Below are 23,638 nucleotides of genomic sequence, written 5' to 3'. Positions count from 1 at the left end.
AGGATAGAGTAGCATGGAGGGCTGCATCAAACCAGTCTCTGGACTGAAGACCCCAACATCAACAACAAGGTCCAGATGGCAGAGCTGATGCAGAGTAATGACGTTGATCTGATGGAATTATATTTTTCTGGAGACAAAAGAGTCTCAACTTTATCTTCGATAAGTACAGAATTGAAATAATAAATTACATATTGTGCCACAATCAGGGCTTGAACCCAGGTCTCCCACTTACTAGGCAGATGTGCTAATCACTACACCATCATAGCTACCACAGGTGCACGGACAGGAAAATTGTCTGAAGCTGTGAATTTATGTTAGGAAGGGGTTTGTAGCCACAATGCTATGGCAGTGTGGTGGTTTGCACAGTTGACTAGTAAGCGGGATATCTGTATTCAAGTCCTGGCTGTGAGACAAATTTTAATGCATTGGTTCAGCGTCTGTCCTCATCGAACGAAAAGTACTTACGCCGTTGTCTATTTTCCACGTTCTTTTCAAAGTATGAGTTACGAGATGCTTGTGCAAGCATCTAAACAAGTTTGATGATTCCTGAATGAGATTTTCACTCTGCAGCGGAGTGTGCGCTGATATGAAATTTCCTGGCAGATTAAAACTGTGTGCCGGACCGAGACTCATACTGGGGACCTTTGCCTTTCGCGGGCAAGTGCGAAAGGCAAAGGTCCCGAGTTCGAGTCTCGGTCTGGCACACAGTTTTAATCTGCCAGGAAGTTTCAAGTTTGATGATACTTATGACAATGTCAGTGACTGCAGCATCTGGTAAACCCAATTTCAGTAGGCTAAAGTCAATAAGAAAACTATTTGTGTGGAAATAGACTGTCACGTTTATACAATTTCTAATTTATTTATTTGTAAAATGTAACTTATTGAGCGAGGGACATACGTAAACTAGAGTTGCTCGAATAGCAACTGGAACATCTTAGCAACGCGTTGCTGAAGACTGGTTATTTGTCCGCTGCGATATAAAGAGCTATAAGACAGCCACAAAGATATCGCAGAGACGTACTAGCGTCTGCAAAATCGACGGTTTTATTCCCGTTCAGAAAAAAGACTACTAACTGAGTAATAAATATTCGACAAAACCGCTGTAATCTAAAACATAACCCGGAAGATAACAGGAACAACTCAAGTCTGCCAAGGATACACGCAAACCGCGTCTAGTTGTGGAGACGTGTACGTGGGTGCTACTAAAAGAATGATCGGAAAAGGACTAGAAGAACACAAGAACAGTTATAGAAGAGGAGAAACTGACAGATCAGCTGTTGCAGAATATGATTTCTAGCCAGGAGACCAGCGTATTCGATTTTATGAGACTCAGGTAATAGCATCCACAAGCAGATATTATGGAAGGGTACACAGGGATTACCAAACACTCCAACAATTTTAACCGGAAAGAGAAAGAGGTGAAACTAGATGCTCTCTGGAATCCGGTGCTGAAGAAGATCTGTACCAGTCTTCCTCCAAGGGGTGATAGCAATAGCGGACGACAGCAACCGACAAAAGCCAATTCCATTCTTGTTTCCGGAACATGTGACGTCACGCCTGTGTGTGCGAGCACGCGGAAAAGTAATTTGACTGCAGTCAGCACCGATCCTGAGTGTGGATCGGACCTCGAATATGTCCTCCGTAGATGGGGATGAAAACTTTGCTGTGCGCAAAATTTTTGTTCAATATACCTCATTTAAGTATTATTTTTCAAAATTGCTTTCGTTATTCAATCCTATTCACAACATTATAAAATTTGCTAAACCTGAGTTGAAAAAGTGACAGATACGTAATTTTACGAAGCAGAAGGAGGGGTCCAGAACCTCCTCGGTAAAGGGTTTGCACGTATGGCAGCGTGAGTCGCGTGCAGGAAGTCCTGAACCCGCTAAATTTTCCGCGCTGCTGGTGGGTTTCGCACGTGACGATTCCCGGAACTGCCGAAACGCGTGCGGGCCAGTCAGAGGCAGCGGCAGCGGCAGGAAGAGCCGGCCGACCTCTGCTCCTGCCTGCCCTGAGTCAGCAGCGGCCGGAAACCGCAGGGCTGACGATAACTGCCGCGGCTGCACTTAAATACAGAACTCTCCGTCCGCATCGACAGTCTTCAGCGCGAAAGCCCATCGCCACCGAAGCATCAGCGCCTCTACAAGCGCAGCGACATGCGTCAAATCTCGGTAAGTCATGCAACCAACTGAGATATTGTTGGCTTAGGCAATGTTTAGAGGAGGTTCTCGTGACTTTCGGCAACCAGCATGAAGAACCTGATACCTTCTCTTTCCGAGTCTTATTACAAAATACACTAAAAATTAAATTATTTTCGTAAGATTTTATTGACAATTTAATCACCTTCTTCACAGGATTAAAAACTTTTATTTTTTAATTCATCGGTCTTCTGACTGGTTTCATGCGGCCCGCCTCGAATTCTTCTCCTTTGCCGATCAAACGCGCTAAATTATTTATTGGATGTATTCCACTAATTGTCTTCCCCTGCAGTTTTACACTCTACAACTTCTTCTAGTACCATGAATCTCATTCTCTAATGCCTTAACACATGTCCTATCATCCTTTCTCCTCTCCTTTTCAGTGTTTTCCATACATTACTTTTTTCGTCGATTCCACGCAGAACTTGCTCATTCCTTATCAGCCCATCTAATTTTTAACATTCTTCTGTAGCACCATATCTCAAACCCTTCCATTCTCTTCTTTTGCGGTTTTCTCATAGTCGATTACACTACTGGCCATTAAAATTGCTACACTATGAAGAAATGCAGACGATAAACGGGTATTCATTGGACAAATATATTATACTAGAACTGACATGTGATTATATTTTCACGCAATTTGGGTGCATAGATCCTGAGTAATCAGTACCCAGAACAACCACCTCTGGCCGTGATAACGGCCTTGATACGCCTGGGCATTGAGTCAAACAGAGCTTGGATGGCGTGTACAGGTACTGCTGCCCATGCAGCTTCAACACGATACCACACTTCATCAAGAGCAGTGACTGCCGTATTGTGATGAGCCAGTTGCTCGGCCACCATTGACCAGACGTTTTCAATTGGTGAGAGATCTGGAGAATGTGCTGGCCAGGGCATCAGTCGAACATTTTCTGTATCCAGAAAGGCCCGTACAGGGTCTGCATCATGCGGTCGTGCATTATCCTGCTGAAATGTACGGTTTCGCAGGGATCGAATGAACGGTAGAGCCACGGGTCGTAACACATCTGAAATGTAACGTCCACTGTTCAAAGTGCCGTCAATGCGAACAAGGGGTGACCGAGACGCGTAACCAATGGCACCCCATACCATCACGCCTGGTGATACGCCAGTATGGCGATGACGAATACACGCTTCCAATGTGCGTTCACCGCGGTGTCGCCAAACACGGATGCGACCATCACGATGCTGTAAACAGAACCTGGATTCATCCCAAAAAATAACGTTTTGCCATTCGTGCACCCAGGTTCATCGTTGATTACACCATCGCAGGCGCTCCTGTCTGTGATGCAGCGCCAAGGCTAACCGCAGCCATGCTGCTGCAAACGTCATCGAACTGTTCGTGCAAATGGTTGTTGTCTTGCAAACGTCCCCATCTGTTGACTCAGTGATCGAGACGTGGCTGCACGATCCGTTACAGCCATGCGGATAAGATGCCTGTCATCTCGACTGCTAGTGATACGAGGCCGTTGGGATCCAGCACGGCGTTCCGTATTACCCTCTTGAACCCAACGATTTCATATTCTGCTAACAGTCATTGGATCTCGACCAACGCGAGCAGCAATATCGCGATACGATAAACCGCAATCGCGATAGGCTACAATCCGACATTTATCAAAGTCGGAAACGTGATGGTACGCATTTCTCCTCCTTACACGAGGCATCACAACAACATTTCACCGGGCAACGCCGGTCAACTGCTGCTTGTGTATGAGAAATCGGTTGGAAACTTTCCTCATGTCAGCACGTTGTAGGTGTCGCCACCGGCGCCAACCTTGTGTGAATGCTCTGAAAAGCTAATCATTTGCATATCACAGCATCTTTTTTCTGTAGAACGTCATCGTCGTGGTGAAGCAATTTTAATGGCCAGTAGTGTATTCACAACGCTGCGGTCCAATCGTACATTATCATAAATTTGTTCTTCAAATTAACACCTATGTTTGATATCAGGGGCCTTGTTTTGGCCATGAATGCCCTCTTTGCTTGTGCTAGTCTGCTTTTTATGTCCTCATCAGTTGGTCCCTCCGATGTAGTAGAATTCCTTAACCTCCTCTACTCCGTGGTCCCAATTTTGGCGTTATTCCTACATTACCAAACCCTCGTTAAATTTACAATCGCAGTTGGCACCAATTTACGGTTCGCCGCAATCTGGTAGTGTTAATACAATGTGTAAAACAGGAAATTTTGTACTTATTTTGTATGTGACGTATCATTATAACTGTAATTAACTAGTGCATAAAATACAAATTTTTATGTCCTTTGAATAAAATATGGAGTAATAAAATTTTGTGTTCTAGAGTTAACTTCATCGCTAATGTCATTCCTGCCGCTCCACGTTACTTTCGTTTTTCTTCGGTTTGCTTTCTATCGATATTCTCTCCTCAGTAGATTGTTCATTTTATTCATTATATCCATTAATTCTTCCTCGCTTCCACTCAGGATAGCAATGCCATCATCGAATCGTCGACATTCTTTCACATTGAATTTTAATCCCATTCCTGTACTCATCTTCTATTTCCGTTAATGGCGATGCACAGACTGAACAGAAACAGAGGAAGACCACCTTCCTGCTTTATATACTTTTTTAATCCTATTACCTCGTTCTTGGTTTTTCAAAACTTCCCAATAAATGAATTTTAACATGTTCTGTGCCTAGGTCTTTAATTAAGAAGGAAACTGAATCGATCGCAGTTGTCAGTTTAATTATATTTTGTCATCCTTTTTCGATTGTTTGCTATTTCATCTCTAAAGCTGGTACAAGCTGTGGGCGATATCGAGGTCATGGGAACTGGAACTGAAGGTCAGTTAAATAACGTACGAGGACCACTTCGCAAACAGTGTAAAAGGGGTCATAATCAATTTTTAAGTCAAACAGATTGCTTATGATGTACATGTAGTTGTACTTAGTTTATATAAAATTGCTGCTTTTTGTAGTCTGCATTAAAAAAGATGCGTTTTCGAACTATTTGTAGACAACGGTGATTCATTCGGTTGAAGCTGATTCCTTTGAAACTCTTGGCAAAAGTGTCATCTCAGGAAAAAAAGTTTGCATCGCTGTGTAGATGTTGGACTGCTTTTGATCCTACCTCTAGCCTGAACCCTCCCCTGGCCCCCTCATCAAGGTAAACTTCTGCGGGGACTCAATGACAGTAGTTTGCTTTCGCTGGGGATTAATTATTGTTCTCCAAAAGGAAAATACATTTTGAAACAGGTGTTTCGGATAGTATGGAAATTATGTTCACTTATAAAGTGTGTAATAGATATAAGTGCAGATATTTTATTTGTGGTATCTTAATACTGTGTTGGTTGTCTTTTGTTCTGTGTCGAACAGTCTTCCCACAAACACATCACAGATTTCATTGTCTGATACTTTCTGCAAGGCCATACTGCACCTTAAGTAGACTGTACCTGTCAGTACAGACTAACCTTTTTTTATTCAAGCATCCACACTTCAGCACGTGACCTGCTGCCCAAGGGAAAATAAGCATTAAAAGCTTGCTCTTGCCAAATATATTTGCAGTTACTAGCCAACGTGAAAACGTGCGATTCGTAATAGCTATAATTATTAGTCTGCAAACGAGGTAAATACTGATGTAGTCTTGTTCAGTACATCGTTCTCAGTCATCAACAGAACTATATAAACTTATACCTGTTGCAGCCAGTATATACACTCCTGGAAATGGAAAAAAGAACACATTGACACCGGTGTGTCAAACCCACCATACTTGCTCCGGACACTGCGAGAGGGCTGTACAAGCAATGATCACACGCACGGCACAGCGGACAAACCAGGAACCGCGGTGTTGGCCGTCAAATGGCGCTAGCTGCGCAGCATTTGTGCACCGCCGCCGTCAGTGTCAGCCAGTTTGCCGTGGCATACGGAGCTCCATCGCAGTCTTTAACACTGGTAGCATGCCGCGACAGCGTGGACGTGAACCGTATGTGCAGTTGACGGACTTTGAGCGAGGGCGTATAGTGGGCATGCGGGAGGCCGGGTGGACGTACCGCCGAATTGCTCAACACGTGGGGCGTGAGGTCTCCACAGTACATCGATGTTGTCGCCAGTGGTCGGCGGAAGGTGCACGTGCCCGTCGACCTGAGACCGGACCGCAGCGACGCACGGATGCACGCCAAGACCGTAGGATCCTACGCAGTGCCGTAGGGGACCGCACCGCCACTTCCCAGCAAATTAGGGACACTGTTGCTCCTGGGGTATCGGCGAGGACCATTCGCAACCGTCTCCATGAAGCTGGGCTACGGTCCCGCACACCGTTAGGCCGTCTTCCGCTCACGCCCCAACATCGTGCAGCCCGCCTCCAGTGGTGTCGCGACAGGCGTGAATGGAGGGACGAATGGAGACGTGTCGTCTTCAGCGATGAGAGTCGCTTCTGCCTTGGTGCCAATGATGGTCGTATGCGTGTTTGGCGCCGTGCAGGTGAGCGCCACAATCAGGACTGCATACGACCGAGGCACACAGGGCCAACACCCGGCATCATGGTGTGGGGAGCGATCTCCTACACTGGCCGTACACCACTGGTGATCGTCGAGGGGACACTGAATAGTGCACGGTACATCCAAACCGTCATCGAACCCATCGTTCTACCATTCCTAGACCGGCAAGGGAACTTGCTGTTCCAACAGGACAATGCACGTCCGCATGTATCCCGTGCCACCCAACGTGCTCTAGAAGGTGTAAGTCAACTACCCTGGCCAGCAAGATCTCCGGATCTGTCCCCCATTGAGCATGTTTGGGACTGGATGAAGCGTCGTCTCACGCGGTCTGCACGTCCAGCACGAACGCTGGTCCAACTGAGGCGCCAGGTGGAAATGGCATGGCAAGCCGTTCCACAGGACTACATCCAGCATCTCTACGATCGTCTCCATGGGAGAATAGCAGCCTGCATTGCTGCGAAAGGTGGATATACACTGTACTAGTGCCGACATTGTGCATGCTGTGTTGCCTGTGTCTATGTGCCTGTGGTTCTGTCAGTGTGATCATGTGATGTATCTGACCCCAGGAATGTGTCAATAAAGTTTCCCCTTCCTGGGACAATGAATTCACGGTGTTCTTATTTCAATTTCCAGGAGTGTATTTTCGGTGCACAAGAGTGATTTGTCAGTTCCATATCTAGTGAGGTCTGTTGTTAATTTATTTCTGTGTTCTCACAGGCTTAAAAGCTTTGAACAATCTTGGCATTTCAGATAAATGAGTTATCCTGATTTGACGATGATAACTGTTCTGAAAAATCGTTTCTAAGTTGATATAGTACGCATCACAAAACAAAACATTTACCTCTGTTTTTTTCCTCAACTATTTTTCCATCCAGTGGTGGAAAATTACAACTTGTCACACCAAGCTCAGTGTCACCTGCACCATCAGAGCTGAAAAATCATCAGTCCGTTTTCTTTGGTATCTTTTTATTTTCCACATTCATTGTGCCACGTTCTTCCAGCAACAAAATCGCTCTTTAATTAAGATGAGTTAAATAGTAGCCGGTCCATGCTGCAACTTCGCGACTGTACATATATAAAGATTCTGCTGTTCATTGTTCTGGACTGTCAATACGCCTTTCGTTACTGGTACACCTTTATATTAGAGAATAAAATAATGATACGCTTTGCTTCAGATTCCGGCTCTATATAGTTTTCCTCATAACTGAATGTGTGAGCCCTTCCTTCGGCTGGAATAAGGCAAGCGCTGCGCATACCACCTCTAACGAGATTAAATTATGGTAACACAATAGGCCTACAGGATTCAATGCACTCTTGACTTAATTAACTGTTTTTCTACTACATTAGTATTCTTAATGCTGCTACTTGAGAATATTCCCCTCGCCTTTGTTCCCTGGTTTGCGAATAAGCAACTAATCTTACCTAAAGTCCGTTCAAACTAATTTTATTTAGGATTGACTCATCGGCAGAAATTCTCCAAAAAGTAGAAAAAAACTCTGTTGCGAGTGTTTTATTAACAATGAAGCGTTTCGTGTTGTTAGCGCATCCCCAGATCATCTGTAATTAGTAACATCAATCTTGTACCATAACACTTAATCCGCGAACCTATTTAGTACCTATCAGCAGGGTAGCTAAGCTAAAGGTGGGAAGTGTGATTCATTTGCCTTGACCAACGGAGACCGCATTAGTCATATTTATAAGCCGGTGATATGATGACGTTAAAGAGAAAACCACAATCGTACAACATGGACATTAGAAAGCCTGAAATGGCAAGTGAAAACCTTTAAATTAAAGGTGTAAAATTACAACAGTAATAATAAATTAAATGCAGGATGAGAAATCAAGAAAGAAACTCACCTAACAATGGCAATATGCGATCGCAGCCATGTTTCATAGTGGCAAACAAATACTGCTCTAGACAACGTATACGCTGAAGAGAGTGAGCCGCACAGTAGATTGACGTGAGAACGAAATTTAACGAGAGCGCCGAGAGGTAGCGCTGATAGTCGCCATTAGAGGCGGAGCAAAATCTCGGATTAGGGAAGGAAAGCGGCCGTGCCCTTTGAAAGGAACCATCCCGGCATTTGCCTGAAGTGATGTAAGGAAATCACGAGAAACTTAAATCAGGATGTCCGGACGCGGGTTTGAATCGTCGTCCTCCCGAATGAGAGTCCTGTGTGCTAACCACTGCGCCACCTCGCTCGGTCAAGTTGAAATGGATTGAAATTAAGTGAATGCCACGTAAAGCCAATTAAAAATTATAAGACAGAATAAAAATATTCTTAAAAATGGAACTAGTGGTAACAAAGAAAATAAATATTTCAGTGAACTGCCAACTATTAACATGGACCGAAATGTCAATCTAAATGAAAAGTGAGAACGAGGAGGAGAATGAGAGGGGAAAGAATAGGAAATGGTAAACATATGGAGGCAGCTGGGGGAAAAAACGCAAAAACAAAAAAAATTAAAAAAGTTTTGAGACAATGGGAAAACCGGACGTGGAAACACGGTGGTAGGGGACAAAAGGCAGCAAAACAGATGAGCAGAATCAGCAGTCACGAAAAAGTAAGAAAGAACGGTGCCTAAATTTTGACGCTGCTGACTAATGGTGTCATAGAAAATTTTGTTTTTAGTGACCATGTGACCGGTTCTAATAGGTTCGTGAATAAATTGCTAAGTAACAAGACTTTTGTTTCTAATTACAGATAAACTGAACTGCGCTGACCGCGCGAAACTGGTCATTACTAATAAAACCCTTGCAACAAAGACTTTCTGCTTTTGGAACATTAAACCACTGTTGCTGCATAAGACCAAAATGCAATGGAGTAATGTGTACATCGGCAGCAACATGCGGAATTGTCTCGTCACGCAAGAAACTCGTTGAAGATTATTAAACTCACTGTAACTCGTATACAGCTCACTGCAAAAACTGAGAAATGGAATGCGTGTGTGTTCTTGAAGAGGTTTAGTTCGTTTTCATTTCATTTCTACCGTTGCTGTGACAAATTTTAAGATGTTATAGGAAAAAGTTACGTGAATCCATTTCCCTATATTGTTATCGACTTCTGAGTATGTTTTTAACTTTTTCCTTATTGAATGTAGGTAAATACGTAATGGAAATAAAATCATAAGGACAACTCATATTTTCGTTTCTGAAAATTATAACTCTGTCAGAGATAAATGATTTCGCAATTACCGTCACATTTAACTTAAATTATATGACAGACAATGTTCCACATACGTGCCCATTGTCTAGGTCGTTTTGACTCCAAGAAAAAGATCAAGATAGAACTAATTTGTTATTGATTTGATTTTTTAAGCTTCCTACTGTGGTGTCACCGCCAGACACCACACTTGCTAGGTGGTAGCTTAAATCGGCCGCGGTCCATTAGTACATGTTGGACCCGCGTGTCGCCACTGTCAGGATCGCAGACCGAGCGCCACCACAAGGCAGGTCTCGAGAGACTGACTAGCACTCGCCCCAGTTGTACGGACGACATTGCTAGCGACTACACGTACGAAGCCTTTCTCTCAATTGCCGAGAGACAGTTAGAACAGCCTTCAGCTAAGTTGATGGCTACGACCTAGCAAGGCGCCATTTGTACCATTGCATGTATCTCAAGATAGTCTCACTTGTATCATCAAGAATGCTGTATACCAAAGGACGATATAAAAGTTAAGTGTTCTAGTAGCTACGTTCTTTTCTTTATCACATTCATTACGAATCCTGTTCCAGACTTAACGCAAGACGGCTTGAGTTGACGCGTGCCCTTTCGGCTACTTCTCAGTGTGGCGTAGCTAGCTTGTTACGCCACAACACCTACTTACCTCAAATGCAAGTAAAGTGAAATTGAAATTTCCTATAACGATATTTCCTTGGAGCCCTTGTTTTCCGAATATTTCCTTGTCACTACTTTATGTTTACATGTACACTACAGCAGCGCTTCCGACCATATTATTTTTGGAAAACGGAAAGCGTCCAGTGGAGTTTTCTCTTAAAATCCCCTGGCCAAGAGAGCGACGTCAAGCTTTTTTCATTAAAAATAATACCGGACTTGCTTCGACATAGATCATCATGCATAAATGAAAGCAACAGTAAATAAATAATAAACTCCCTAAATCATGAGAAATTAAAATACAAAGAAAATTACAGTATGAATCAAGACAGCAAGTTGTCCGAAATTGAAGCGTAGTAAAACGGGAAGTTTAGTTTCTCGTCGTTGGGTTGTTGCTACAGCTGAAGGCTACGTTGAATGCATGCCGTGTCTCCTACTTGAATCTTACAGCACTGCTTTCATCGTAGCTGTGAACAGTAAAATAACTGTAAACAGAATTTGAAACACTGCATTGCGTTGCAAGTAGGATCTTGTGATAATGGCATCGGCTATTAGGAGAGATGATTATAATTACACTGAAAAATTGGAAGTGTTACACAATGAAGCAGAGTCCCCTATTTATCAAACAGTATGGGCATATCATCAGTATCAGAATGAGGTATGACACACAAGGGCATGAACTCGCTCTTGTATTTGTTGTGTAATAAGGATGCAGGTCTCATATCGAGGAATTTCTCGCCATACCTGAAACATATACTGCATCTGTTCATGAAGATTGCTGATCGGGGGCAAGTATGAAAGTATACGTCTTCCTGTCACATCACACTCACATGCTCGGGTGGCAAATCTGGAGACCGTACCGGTCAGTAGAAACTCCGTATATTCCTCGAGGTGCAAACTGGCGAATGAGGCCTTGCATTATCCTGATGGAATATGTCGCTTGCTACCCTGGTCACTGAGGGCACGACAAGTTTTACCGCTACTACCACATACTGGGTAGCATTCAGCCTCCATTGGCCACTATCAAATCAGTCCTGTTGACACATACAATAGCTCCTAACATCATGATTGCAGGAGCCGGAGAGGTATGAGTCTCCAGGACCGCTACTTCCTGAAACCTTTCACTGGATCGGACACGCACGCGTTGGTATCGATCTGACTGCCACAAACAGAAGCGACGCTCGTTGGTCAACACTATAGAACTCCACTGAATATCCTAATGGACTCTAGTTCTCAACCCAGCTTTCAGTAATCTGTTCCCAGCTGTGCCTTGTGATTCTCAGAGGTAGTCGACCAATCCTACGACTTTCTCATAGTGCAGACGTTCTGCAAGAACCTACGCCTACACTTTCAGCAACACTGTTCCCCTGAAGCCATCTCGTGTGATTTGTCAATATGATGCTCCCGCGTTCCACGTGCCAATGATTCGACATATCTCAGGGCCAGGGAGATAAGCTGCACGTGCGCATCTTTTGTACGTGCTTTGTTACTATCTCCAACTGAAGTTCCAGCACAGGTTAGACATTCCCACACCCATCATGTATTCTCACCACTCCTGATATGTAGGCATCGCTTTTTTCTGTACTTAAAATAATGAAAATTAGTTCACAAAAATGAAATTTTAAACATCACATTCCATTCTTGTGAAAATACTGGATTATCTGCTTGGTAACCTTCGATCAAGGTATTTGCCAGGTAGAAAGCACCACAGGCGCAGAGATGCGACCTCGTGCCAGTAACATAGAGACTCGCCACTTGCGTGATTTCCACCAGCGCCACAGGAGGCACTGAGAATGAAGATATCGGCTTCGCCTCGGCCAATTGCCGGCCGAGTACAATCCCCCACTGACCGGACGAAACGGACAGAAGCCTACTCGGAAAATAGAAGAGCACCTCTCGCCCACTTGGTCATAAATCATCGTCCACGGCTGACTTAGACAGGGAACATACAGTTGTTGTAAATTGCATTTGCTCTGTACTGTGAAGTTTACCTACGATTATTTGTACTTAGCTATTGAGGGCCGTTCTTGTGTTACATTACATGCAGTGTTGCAGACTTAATCATTCAACTTGTCACAAAGATACGTAAACCTTTTAACTCACTTGTGTGACTTCGTTACTAATTTGTTGGAGTGTTGTAGAACCTTCGTTCTCGTATCATTTCACCTGACCCTGGGGCACAGCTGTGTAATAGTGGCAGGGAGAAATAGTCTTAGCGGTGTACTGCACCAGAAACCGTTTCACGAACTCACAAACTCGGCCTCCACAGCATTGGCGACGAGGCCCTTACAAAACTGAAGACGAGGGTTTGCAAAAGTATTGATAATGTAACACTGCCGATTTTCATCAATGTAATGTCAATATCTAAAGTAATGAAGTCCCATAAAAATAAAAAATAAAAAAGGAAACAGGATTACAGCAGCCATCTAACGACCTCGTATGATAGTGAGCTTCTGGAAACTGAAACATATACCTGGATCAAACGAACAAAGTAATTGTCAACTGTTTGTTTATACGATGGATACCGTAGCAGTAACCAGTGAGAAAATGAGCTTGACTGCGTTCTCTTTTCTGTTCACCGTTTCCGATCGCTTTGCTACTACAGGTACTATCAACCTTAGCCATTTGCAAACGATGCCTGCGGCCGGTAACGTAACGTGTATGTTACATTTTCGCTGTTGGCTTTGCTTTTGTTTGTGCGGCATGTTTATTTTACGCTGCAAAATGTCTAACTATAATTTCGCAAGTGCGCTAAGAACTGACAGGACTTTCCTACCTCGTTGAGCAAACCCTATAGTGATCCAAATTGCCGATGACATTGTAATTCTGTCAGAGATAAAAAGAGGTTTCGAAGAGCATTCGAGCGAAATGGATAGTGTCTTTAAAAGGAATTTGAAGATGAACTTCAACAAAGGTAAAAGAAATTTAGAATTAAAACCGACAGCTGTTGCTGCTGCAGTTAAATAACACAGCTCTCTACGAGTAGGTCCAGTAGCGATTGCGAAGAGAAGATTACACATTAAGCAGTCCTCCTTTCCGTTCTTCGTATACGAGAGGACCGAGAAAAAGCCTAATACGTAGTATCATGAGAATTATCGTATGCCATTCACTTAAAAGTAGTCTGTAGAGTATGGCTGTAGATAGAGACGTGTTGATTTAGGTACTGTGCGAGCTAATTAAGGAAAATTGCCGATGTTGCCCATTTCCGTAATCGAACTACAATCACTAGCTCGATCTGAACAAGGTATGGTGCAAAATTGTAGCATACTTCCTATGTTATCTAATTTGTACACTGAGCGACAAGTGAAGGAAATTTGGAAGTTCAGGGAAAAGAAATATAAGCTTTGAGATTTGCCGTTGACATTTTAATTCAGACATAAATAACAAGAGATTTGGGAGAGCTTTTGAACGAAATGGATAGGGTCTTCAAAATAAATTAGAAGATGAAGTTCAGTAAAAGTAAAAGAAGAGTAATGGAATGTAGTGGAATTAGAACAGGCGATTCTGAGGGAACTAGATTAGAAAATGAAAAAGTAAAAGTAGTTGAGCTTCACGATTTGGGCAGCAGAGTAACTGATGATGGCTTACTTAGGCAGGATAAACACTGACGCAAAAGAAATCGCAACACCAAGGAGGAGATGTGCGACGTAAATGAAACTTGGTAGGTGTGTTTCTACATCTGAAAGATGTGTATTCAAATTTCGCGGAAGTCGCTTAAGACTGGCGCTAGTAGCACCACAATGAGGATGCAAATCAGGTTTGCTTTAAATAACCATCTTTCATAATGGACATGGTGAGTTGATGTTAATAAGAGCGCCTTTAAGGTGACAGAAACGTCATTATCAACACCCCACTTTGAATGGTGTCGTGTAATAGGACTACAGAAGCTGTACGTTCCTTATGCGATACTGAAGAAAGACTTGCCACGAATGCAGCCACTGTGTATGATTCAAAATGGCTCTGAGCACTATGGGACTTAACTGCTGTGGTCATCAGTCCCCTAGAACTTTGAACTACTTAAACCTAACTAACCTAAGGACATCACACACATCCATGCCCGAGGCAGGATTCGAACCTGCGACCGTAGCGGTCACGCGGCTCCAGACTGTAGCGCCCAGAACCGCACGGCCACTCCGGCCGGCTCTGTGTATGATTGCTGGCAGTGGTGGTCACGGGAATGTACGGTCGCAGGAAGACCGGACTCCGGACAACCACATGGTACTGCCGACAGGGGAGTTCAGCATATGGCTCTGGCGCATCCTACTGCATCTGCAGCAGCAATTTGTGTAGCAGTTGGCACCACAGTGACAAAACTAACTGTTACAAATCGGTTACTGCAAAGAAAGCTCCGAGCCAGACCGTTTTGTAGTGTGCATTTTACTGACCCCCACACCATCACCATTTGCGACTTCAGTGGTGTCAATCGAGAGCTCATTGTAGCCCAGGGTGTTTTTCTGGTTGAGCCCCAGTGCCACTGATGACCGTGAATTGGTTAGAATGTGGTTAGTTGAGGGCCAGCAACCAACCTGTCTGTTTGTTAGACACACTACACCTACACTTAGAGTTATGGTCTGGGGTGCGATTTCGTATGACAGCAGGAGCACTCTCGTCGTTATCTCAAGCACTTTGAATGAAAATTTGTACGTCGGTCTGGTAATACGACCTATTGTGCTGCCATTCATGAACAGCATTCCAGTAGTGTTTTCCAACAAGACAACGCTCTCCCACGTATCGTTGTTGTAGCCCAACATGCTCTGGGAAGTGTCAACATATTGCCTTGGCCTGCTCGATCGCCAAGTCTGTCTCCAATAGATCACATGCGGAACATGGCTGGATGACAACTCCAGCGTCATCCACAACCAGCATTAACCGTCCCTGTGTTGACCGACGAAGTGCAACAGGTATGGAACTCCAGCCCACACAGTGCCATCCAACACGCGTACAACGTAATACGTAATGCGTACACTTTTTAGATGCTTACTTTCAACGCTCTTGCGGTTAACCGGTTATTGATGTCCCAGCAGTTCACATTTGCATTGGCTTATGCCGTGCTTACATTAAGGGGAGGTTTACTATCTTTGGCCCGAGAAAAGCATGTTCTGTGACAATTTTTTCTCGGGATGTGTTATAGACATCTATGTCAAATTATGTCAAAATGTTTATTGATATTTCCTCTACAAATTGAAATTTTTTCGGCCGGAAATGTCGAAGAGCAAAGGCGGAAGTGCCATCGGAACGAAACAAAATTTCGATGTAGACCTCCACGCGCGATATGTCACAGGTCAGCCGGCTCGTCTGAAATCAAAATTGAGTTGACGTTAGCGAAGTACATAATACTCTTTAGGACTTGTACCTCGCTAAAGTTATTTGGACCATGGGAAACAAAATGGCGGCCATTTGACAAAAATAGGGTTTTTTCATAGATTTTTCGACTTCGTCAGCCAAGTAAGAATATTTGTAGTTGATGAATCGGGATAAGAGTGGTACAACTCCTAGACAATTTAGTTAGCTTCGTCCGAAACAAAGTTACCATACCCGGCAATTAAAAAAAAACGTCATTTCGAGAAAAACGCGCTTGAAGTTTTGGCTACATATAAATCCAATATTATGCAACTTAAGTTCAATTTGCTATTCCGGGTCCATAAACTTCTCCTTCCTCTTCCTCATAGAGGGCGTTCTGGTCGATCTGGGCCATCCTGTGCTGCTCCAGAGCCGCTCGTACGGCCGGTGACAAGCGGTTTTCGGCCGCTTGAATTCGGTAGTCGTCCGAAAGCTTGGCGAACTGCGTCGAATAGAGTCCCGGGGTGACGTCCATCGTTGTCATAGTCTTCAGAATTGCTAATACCCTTCGTTGAAGCTGCTCACTTCCAAATGGTTCAAATGGCTCTGAGCACTATGGGACTCAACTGCTGTGGTTATCAGTCCCCTAGAACTTAGAACTACTTAAACCTAACTAACCTAAGAACATCACACACACCCATGCCCGAGGCAGGATTCGAACCTGCGACCGTAGCAGCAGCGCGGCTCCGGACTGGAGCGCCTAGAACCGCATGGCCACCGTGGCCGGCTGCTCACTTCCAGGAGAGTCGCAATCTCTACAGTCTTCGCACCAGAATGCAGATGCTTGGGGCCTAACTTCCAAACACACACGTTCAAACTTTCATTTGAATTTTGTGTGTTTCCTCCCAAGCACCGGTACAATAACTCGTCGACCGAAAGAAAAAAACTGGTGCGTGAGAAAGGACGATTTCAGGCAGGTGCATTTTTTTGTTCAAACGCGAATAACAAACATTTCCGTTCCGTATTCGGAAAAGCCATTTCAGGGGTGGATTCTAAACAAACACTTTTATGGATGCAAAAAAGCAATTTTTTAAAAAAATCGCTTTTTTAACCAAAAAATAATAAACCTCTCCTTAATCTATGATCCTGCATTGTTAATCGCTCAAGTATGTTACTTAGACAAATGGGTGTTCTGAAGGTGTTTGCATGGAGTGTAGTCTTTCTAGTAAGGAAGTGAGTGTCACGAGAAGCAGTTCAAACACGAACAGCAGAAAAGCTTTTAAAATATGATGCTACAGAAGAACGCTCAAGATTAGATGGTGAGATGGACTAACTGATGTGGAAATACTAAATCGAATTGGCAAACAAAGAAATTTATAGCATTACATGAACAAAAGAAGGGATAGGTTGATAGGATACATCCTGAGGTGTCAAGGCAGAATCAGTCTGGAAACAGAGGGAAATGTGGGAGGCACAAATTGTAGTGGCAGAACTAGACATGAATGCAGTAGGTTTTAGTAGTAATACTGAGACGAAGAGGCTTCCACAGGAGGCTTCCACAGCGTGCAGAGCTGGATCAGACCAGTCATCAGACTGAAGACAGCAGCAACAACATAGTGCAAGTTGAAGTTTTTGTAGTTCCACATTAGTTAGCTAGTAGCTCGACATTAGTTACTTCAGCTACAGATGCGGTCCCATTAGCTTAATGCGGCGTGAGCCTCACCCCTCTGCTATCTTATTAGCTGTCGTCTAAATTACGAGGGTCACTCCAAAAGAAATGCACAATATTTTTTTAAATCCATCTTTTATTCTACATGTTTGAAAGTTTTACAGTGTGTAAATAGATCCTTTAGGGACAATATTTTCATTTCGCCACATAATTTCCATCCCTCTCAACTGCCTTACGCCATCTTGGAACCAGCGCCTCTATACCCGCACGGTAAAATTCTGGACCAACCTGTTCGAGACAGTGTTTGGCAGTGTGCACAAGGGAGTCATCATCTTCAAACCTTGTTCCACGAAGAGAGTCTTTCAGTTTCCCAAAGAGATGATAGTCACATGGAGCCAGGTCAGAACGGTAAGGCTGGTGTTTCAGTGTTGTCCAACCAATTTTTGTGATCGCTTCCATGGTTTTTTGACTGACATGTGGCCGTGCATTGTCGTGCAACAGCAAAACATCCTGCTTTTGCCGATGTGGTCGAACACGACTCAGTCGAGCTTGAAGTTTCTTCAGTGTCGTCACATATGCATCAGTATTTATGGTGGTTCCACTTGGCATGATGTCCACAAGCAAGAGTCCTTCGGAATCGAAAAACACCGTTGCCATAACTTTTCCATCAGAAGGTGTGGTTTTGAATTTTTTTTCTTGGGTGAATTTGCATGATGCCACTCCATTGATTGCCTCTTCTTCTCTGGTGAAAAATTATGGAGCCATGTTTCATCACCTGTTACAATTCTTCGAAGAAATTCATCTCCACCATTATCGTACTGTTCCAAAAGGTCGCTGTATACCGATTTTCTTGTTTCTTTCTGAGCCACTGTTAACATCCTAGGAACACCTGGCACAAACCTTTTTTACGCCAACACTATCAGTTTTCTGCAAACACTTCCTTCCCCTATCCCAACGTAGCGTGACAATTCGTTCACTGTGATGCGTCTGTCAGCAGTCACCAATTCGTTAAGTCTCTGCACATTGTCTGGAGTGTGTGCAGTACGCCGGCCGTTGTGGCCGTGCGGTTCTAGGCGTTTCAGTCTGGAACCGCGTGACCGCTACGGTCGCAGGTTCGAATCCTGCCTCGGGCATGGATGTGTGTGATGTCCTTAGGTTAGTTAGGTTTCAGTAGTTCTAAGTTCTAGGGGACTGATGACCACAGATGTTAAGTCCCATGGTGCTCAGAGCCATTTGAACTTTTTTTTGCGTGCAGTACGAGGCCTGCCGCTGCGAGGACAACCCGCATTCATCATGTAACCCGCTTGCCTACCGACTAACTGTACTGCGATCGACAGCAGCATCTCCGTACACCTTTTTCAACCTCTTGTGGATGTTTCCCACTGTCTCGTTTTCACAGCACAGGAATTCTATGACAGCACGTTGCTTCTGACGAACGTCAAGTGTAGCAGCCATCTTGAAGACATACTGTGACGGCGCCACTCACGGGAACAGGTTGAACTAAATTTGAAAACAAGCAGGAAGGATGTATCTACACACTGTAAAACTTTTCACACATTCGGAACGAAAACTGCATTCTTACAAAAATAGTGTGCATTTCTTTTGGAGTGGCCCTCGCACTACTGAACGGAACTTAAAAACTAGTGTTCCCCTTTGCACAAGATTCGTTTGGTTTTCTAGCAACTGTTAGATGAGAAGAGTTAGTTTTAAAATTAGAACAAGAGCGATGCAGCAGGTTATACTGGTTGACAAAGCAACTACGATTCCACAGGTGTTCTGTCTGACGGTGGTGGTGGCCAGCTGCGCGGCTATCCTCTCCGCAAGCCCTGTGACGTCACCAGAGACGCCCCCTGCTCCAGCGACAGAGGCGCCGGCTGAGGACCTGGGTCCGGGCGCGCTGTTGCAAGACTATGAGGAGGAGTACGAGGACGAGGACGCGCTAGCGGACGGGGACCGGGAGGGCGAGGACATGGAGGCGGCGGGCGCGCTCATCTTCCGACCGCTGTTCGCCTACCGGCGCAAGATGGAGCGCCAGGCGCGCCGCCGCAGGGGGCGGGCCCACCGATCCTACCACCACCAGCCGCACTACAGCCACGGCCGCCACTACTACTACTAATAGTAGCGAGCAGCGTCGCTCACCTGCTGCAGCTCTCTCGCCAACGTGACCGGCCCGCACACGCCGTCGATTCTCCATGACTACTGTCTCAATTTGAGACAAATTATATACTGTAGCAATTACTCGCCATTAACCCTTTCGCTGCTACAGTCGCGCTTTCTACATTCCTGAGGGCGGCTTTTGTTGTAATAAGTTTCCTTTAATTTAAGTCTATGGTCACAATCTTTTTTGTTTAACAGATTACCGGTTTCGGTCTTTAACGACCATCATCAGATCTGTTTCATAAAAACAAAGTCCTAATGTACTGCAACCATAGTGGCATTAGGACTTTGTTTTTATGAAACAGATCTGATGATGTTCATTAAAGACCGAAACCGGTAATCTGTTAAACAAAAAAGATTGTGACCATAGACGTAAATTAAAGGAAACTTATTACATATACGGGCCACTGTGTTTTTTCGCGACGATGTCGCAACTTGTGAGGCTTTTGTTGTGGCTGTACTGCTCTCCAGATGCTGGTGCTTGTGCTGACAGATTGCGTTCCAGCCGATACGAAATACTTTTCATCCTATTTTTCAAGAACTATAGGGTGAAAAAATTTGATGATTGCATATCTTACAGTATGTTATCTTCACCTTATATAAGACTGAGCTTCTTTTCGTTACATTCTGTAGTTATTGTGATGCAACAAATTTAGTAAAACTATGCCTTACATTTTAAAGATTATGCAGAGGCAAAAACGAATTGCATAAATTTCGCGTATGGTTGATTTTACTTCATACATTGCCGTGCATGAAATGTAGATAGGATATCGCAGTTACATTTAAAATTGTGAGCATTTTACTCTCGAGATATATCCGATGGACCCATTCACGTCCTTGCGCGTCGCGAATCGTATGGTCATAACAATCATCATATATCATAAACGATTCAAGATATCGAAACGTTTTTTGCGAACGACATCGCTCAGTGAGGCACATACGTTGTATGATGTATACTCGAAACTATTTTATTCAGAAAAATATGGAAGTAATTCGTCCGCAGCAGTGACAAATCGGTGGTTCAGGACGCATACAGACGTCCATTGCTCTATAGGAAAACCCTAGCAGCATTTGTATACACGTCCACAGCACCTGCGAACAGCGTACCAGTCGTATATACACGTCCACAGCAGCAAAAGGGTTAATAATATTTTGTACAGTTTAATTTATTAATAAACCACCTAATGAGAAACAAACGCTTCTGTTACTGTAACATCTCTAGGTGCAAAACTGTGTTTAAGATTCTGTGTTTTCTCCAAACGCTTCTGTTACTGTAACATCTCTGGGTGCAAAACTGTGTTTAAGATTCTGTGTTTTCTCCAGAATATTTTTACTGTGACGACAGTCTTGTTAGACATACTGTTTGGTCTCCAACTATCTTGTTGAGACTTATGTAATCAAAGTATGATGCAGATATTGAATTGGGTTCTCTCTGAATGTTCCATTATTAGCTCTAGGCCACAGCTACATCACACCGAGGTCTCTACTGAGTTACTGTCCAAATTTTTTCCTTGTCCGGCAATGTGTGGTGAACTAGTGCCAGTGACAATTTCACTGTAGTAGCTTGAGTTTGTGATTTTGAGAAGCCTGGAAGCGCAAATTCGAGTCAGAGAGAAATCAGGGTTCGTTGTTGAAACGTGGGACTTACGGAAAGCAGGAATTGAGGTGCGGACGGGGCCTAATCAGTTACCGTTGGTTGCACAGTAAACACATACGCTTTATTTAAGGAAATAACATTTTAAAAACAATCTTTTTAAAAAAATTGACTGTAACACAAACTACACTGACGTCTGAAGGCCTTATTAAGAAGAATTCAAATTATTTGTCGGCTGAAGGCCACAAGCAATAGGAATAATTTAAACAAATATTATTTTTAAACAATTGACACAATCAGGCCAAATAAAAAAAGAGAATGATCCACAGATAGTGCTCCAAGGATCGACCTGAGAAAAGTCCCTACAGCTGCGTAAGCGGTGAGACAGACAGCCAAGAGTTATGCTCACCTAACAGGATGACAACTCAAAGTAGGGACGGTTTAAACGCCGATCAATCCTCTTACCAAACCCACCTAACACCTGATAACCAGTACAACTATGGAATAATTCAGGCGAGGCCGAAGTGACAGACAGCACTGCGTCTACAGAATGCGGCTTTTAAAACACCGAAAGGCAGAAGAAACCACTCCACAAATGCAGTACGCAGACAGCATTAAAATAACTGCGCATTCAAACACACTAGATACACACGGACGCGCGAAAACAATTCCACCAACAACTCAGTACTAAAAAGAGTCACTGTGGAACAACAAACACGAACCATAAGTCGACACAAACACTGACGGACCAGAAGCGGTCGGAAGACCAAATACACGTCGTCCGATAAGACGACCGATCGAACGACCAACCAACGGTCGTCCATGCTCAAGTCAGGCAAGGGAAAGATGGCAGTATGAATCGTCAACTGACAGCTTATCGCCGTGAGGTCACTTCCAGCGATGCACACACACACACACACACACACACACACACACACACACACACACACACACACATACACACAAATGAAGGTTGCACTACTCGAATATAACGATCCATTCAACTTAAACTCGCTGAATCCGGATCTCGGCGTGGTCGTGCAGTCTCGGGACCACATCCTGCCATCGTGCCGTGCATGTATCGCCAGCATGTGTCGCAAAGACTGGTGATCAGGGACTCCACGACACCACATCTCCTGTCCCATCTACCATAAACGCAAAGGGAATAAACGTCGACAGTCCGCAGTGTACCTGTATGGACACCCATCCGGCCATCTGAAAGGAGCTGGTTTATACACCTTGGCACAGTCATTGACACCACGGTTCTTGAAAGCTGAGACGCTGTTGGTCTCAGTCAGCCGCCTGTAGGCTCCTGCCTCGGGGTGTAGTGGTGGTGGAGAAACTGGCGCAACGTATGGTGCACCTCAAATGTCGTTTGTTTGGCTCATGGGGTCTGCTTGCTGCGCACCTTCCAGAGTAGGGTAAGTGACAGTGTACCGCATTCGTGTCAGTAAAGGCAGAGTGTGGATAAGAGACCGCTGTATCTGCAGGGTCCGAGCAGGAACATAGGGAGAAGGATTTTCTACTTATTTGGAGCTCCAATAATAGACCCATTACGGAGCGTCTTAGGCAAATAGCTTTCAAGGCTGTAAAGAACAGCGTGCACCCGCTTTCTCTGCCTTATCCAAGATATGGAGGAACCCTGCCGATGGTTACCGAAGTTGTATCTCATCTCACTACCACTGACGTCTGTCGGTTGGGTTCTGAGGCCATCCTTAGTTCCTAAAGGCGGCTAGCAGAGAGGGTGAACACTGCAGGCCTTGGTCACGTGGAGGAACCAGGTTGGTTGGTTGGTTGGTTGTTTTGGGGAAGGCGACCAGACAGTGAGGTCATCGGTCTCATCGGATTAGGGAAGGACGGGGAAGGAAGTCGGCCGTGCACTTTGAAAGGAACCATCCCGGCATTTGCCTGGAGCGATTTAGGGAAATCACGAAAAACCTAAATCAGGATGGCCGGACGCAGGATTGAACCGTCGTCCTCCCGAATGCGAGTCGGAGGAACCAGGGCATATGATTTGCTCATTCGAGTCCTTTGGTTTGGAGCTGATGGAAGTTCTCAAACAGGGGCTCCATCGATTATGTGACGGCTGGAGATATTTTAACTGTGCTGTGGTGTAGAGAATTGTAAAATTCTACTCGATAAGTCAGGGGTGCACTGTACAGAGAAAGCAGCTACACGGGTAGCAGAGTACATGTGCAGTTACTTTTTTTTTAGGTTAAGCGTTAGTCTGAGATTCTCCGGTGAACGCTCACCACCCAGTATGCAGAGAGCTAAATGGAATCGCGTAAAAAGTAAATACATTTCAAACATCAAGATTTTAACAGGTGAGTTGTCGAAGCGTCTGAATTTTCCACGCTCAAGGATTAGCCGCTGCACTCAACTTATACTCGGAACAGAGAATTGTTTGGAAACGAAATAGAAATCTGCAAAATAT

The 23,638-nt window shown here is 44.3% G+C and overlaps 1 protein-coding gene across 1 annotated transcript; it reads left to right on the top strand.

The window, feature by feature from the left end:
• Positions 1 to 2,084: 2,084 nt before the first annotated feature.
• Positions 2,085 to 20,806, top strand: LOC126259752 (uncharacterized). The gene is made up of 2 exons (XM_049956743.1): positions 2,085 to 2,171; positions 19,225 to 20,806. Exons 1-2 carry the CDS (start codon positions 2,157 to 2,159, stop codon positions 19,567 to 19,569), a joined length of 360 nt encoding a protein of 119 aa, XP_049812700.1. The 5' UTR covers positions 2,085 to 2,156; the 3' UTR covers positions 19,570 to 20,806.
• Positions 20,807 to 23,638: the final 2,832 nt, after the last annotated feature.

The sequence above is a fragment of the Schistocerca nitens genome, chromosome 5 (assembly GCF_023898315.1).
Source record: "Schistocerca nitens isolate TAMUIC-IGC-003100 chromosome 5, iqSchNite1.1, whole genome shotgun sequence".
Classification (NCBI taxonomy): Eukaryota; Metazoa; Arthropoda; class Insecta; order Orthoptera; family Acrididae; genus Schistocerca; species Schistocerca nitens.
The sequence above is the reverse complement of the archived record's forward strand: the minus strand, read 5'-3'. Positions and strand labels throughout refer to the sequence as shown.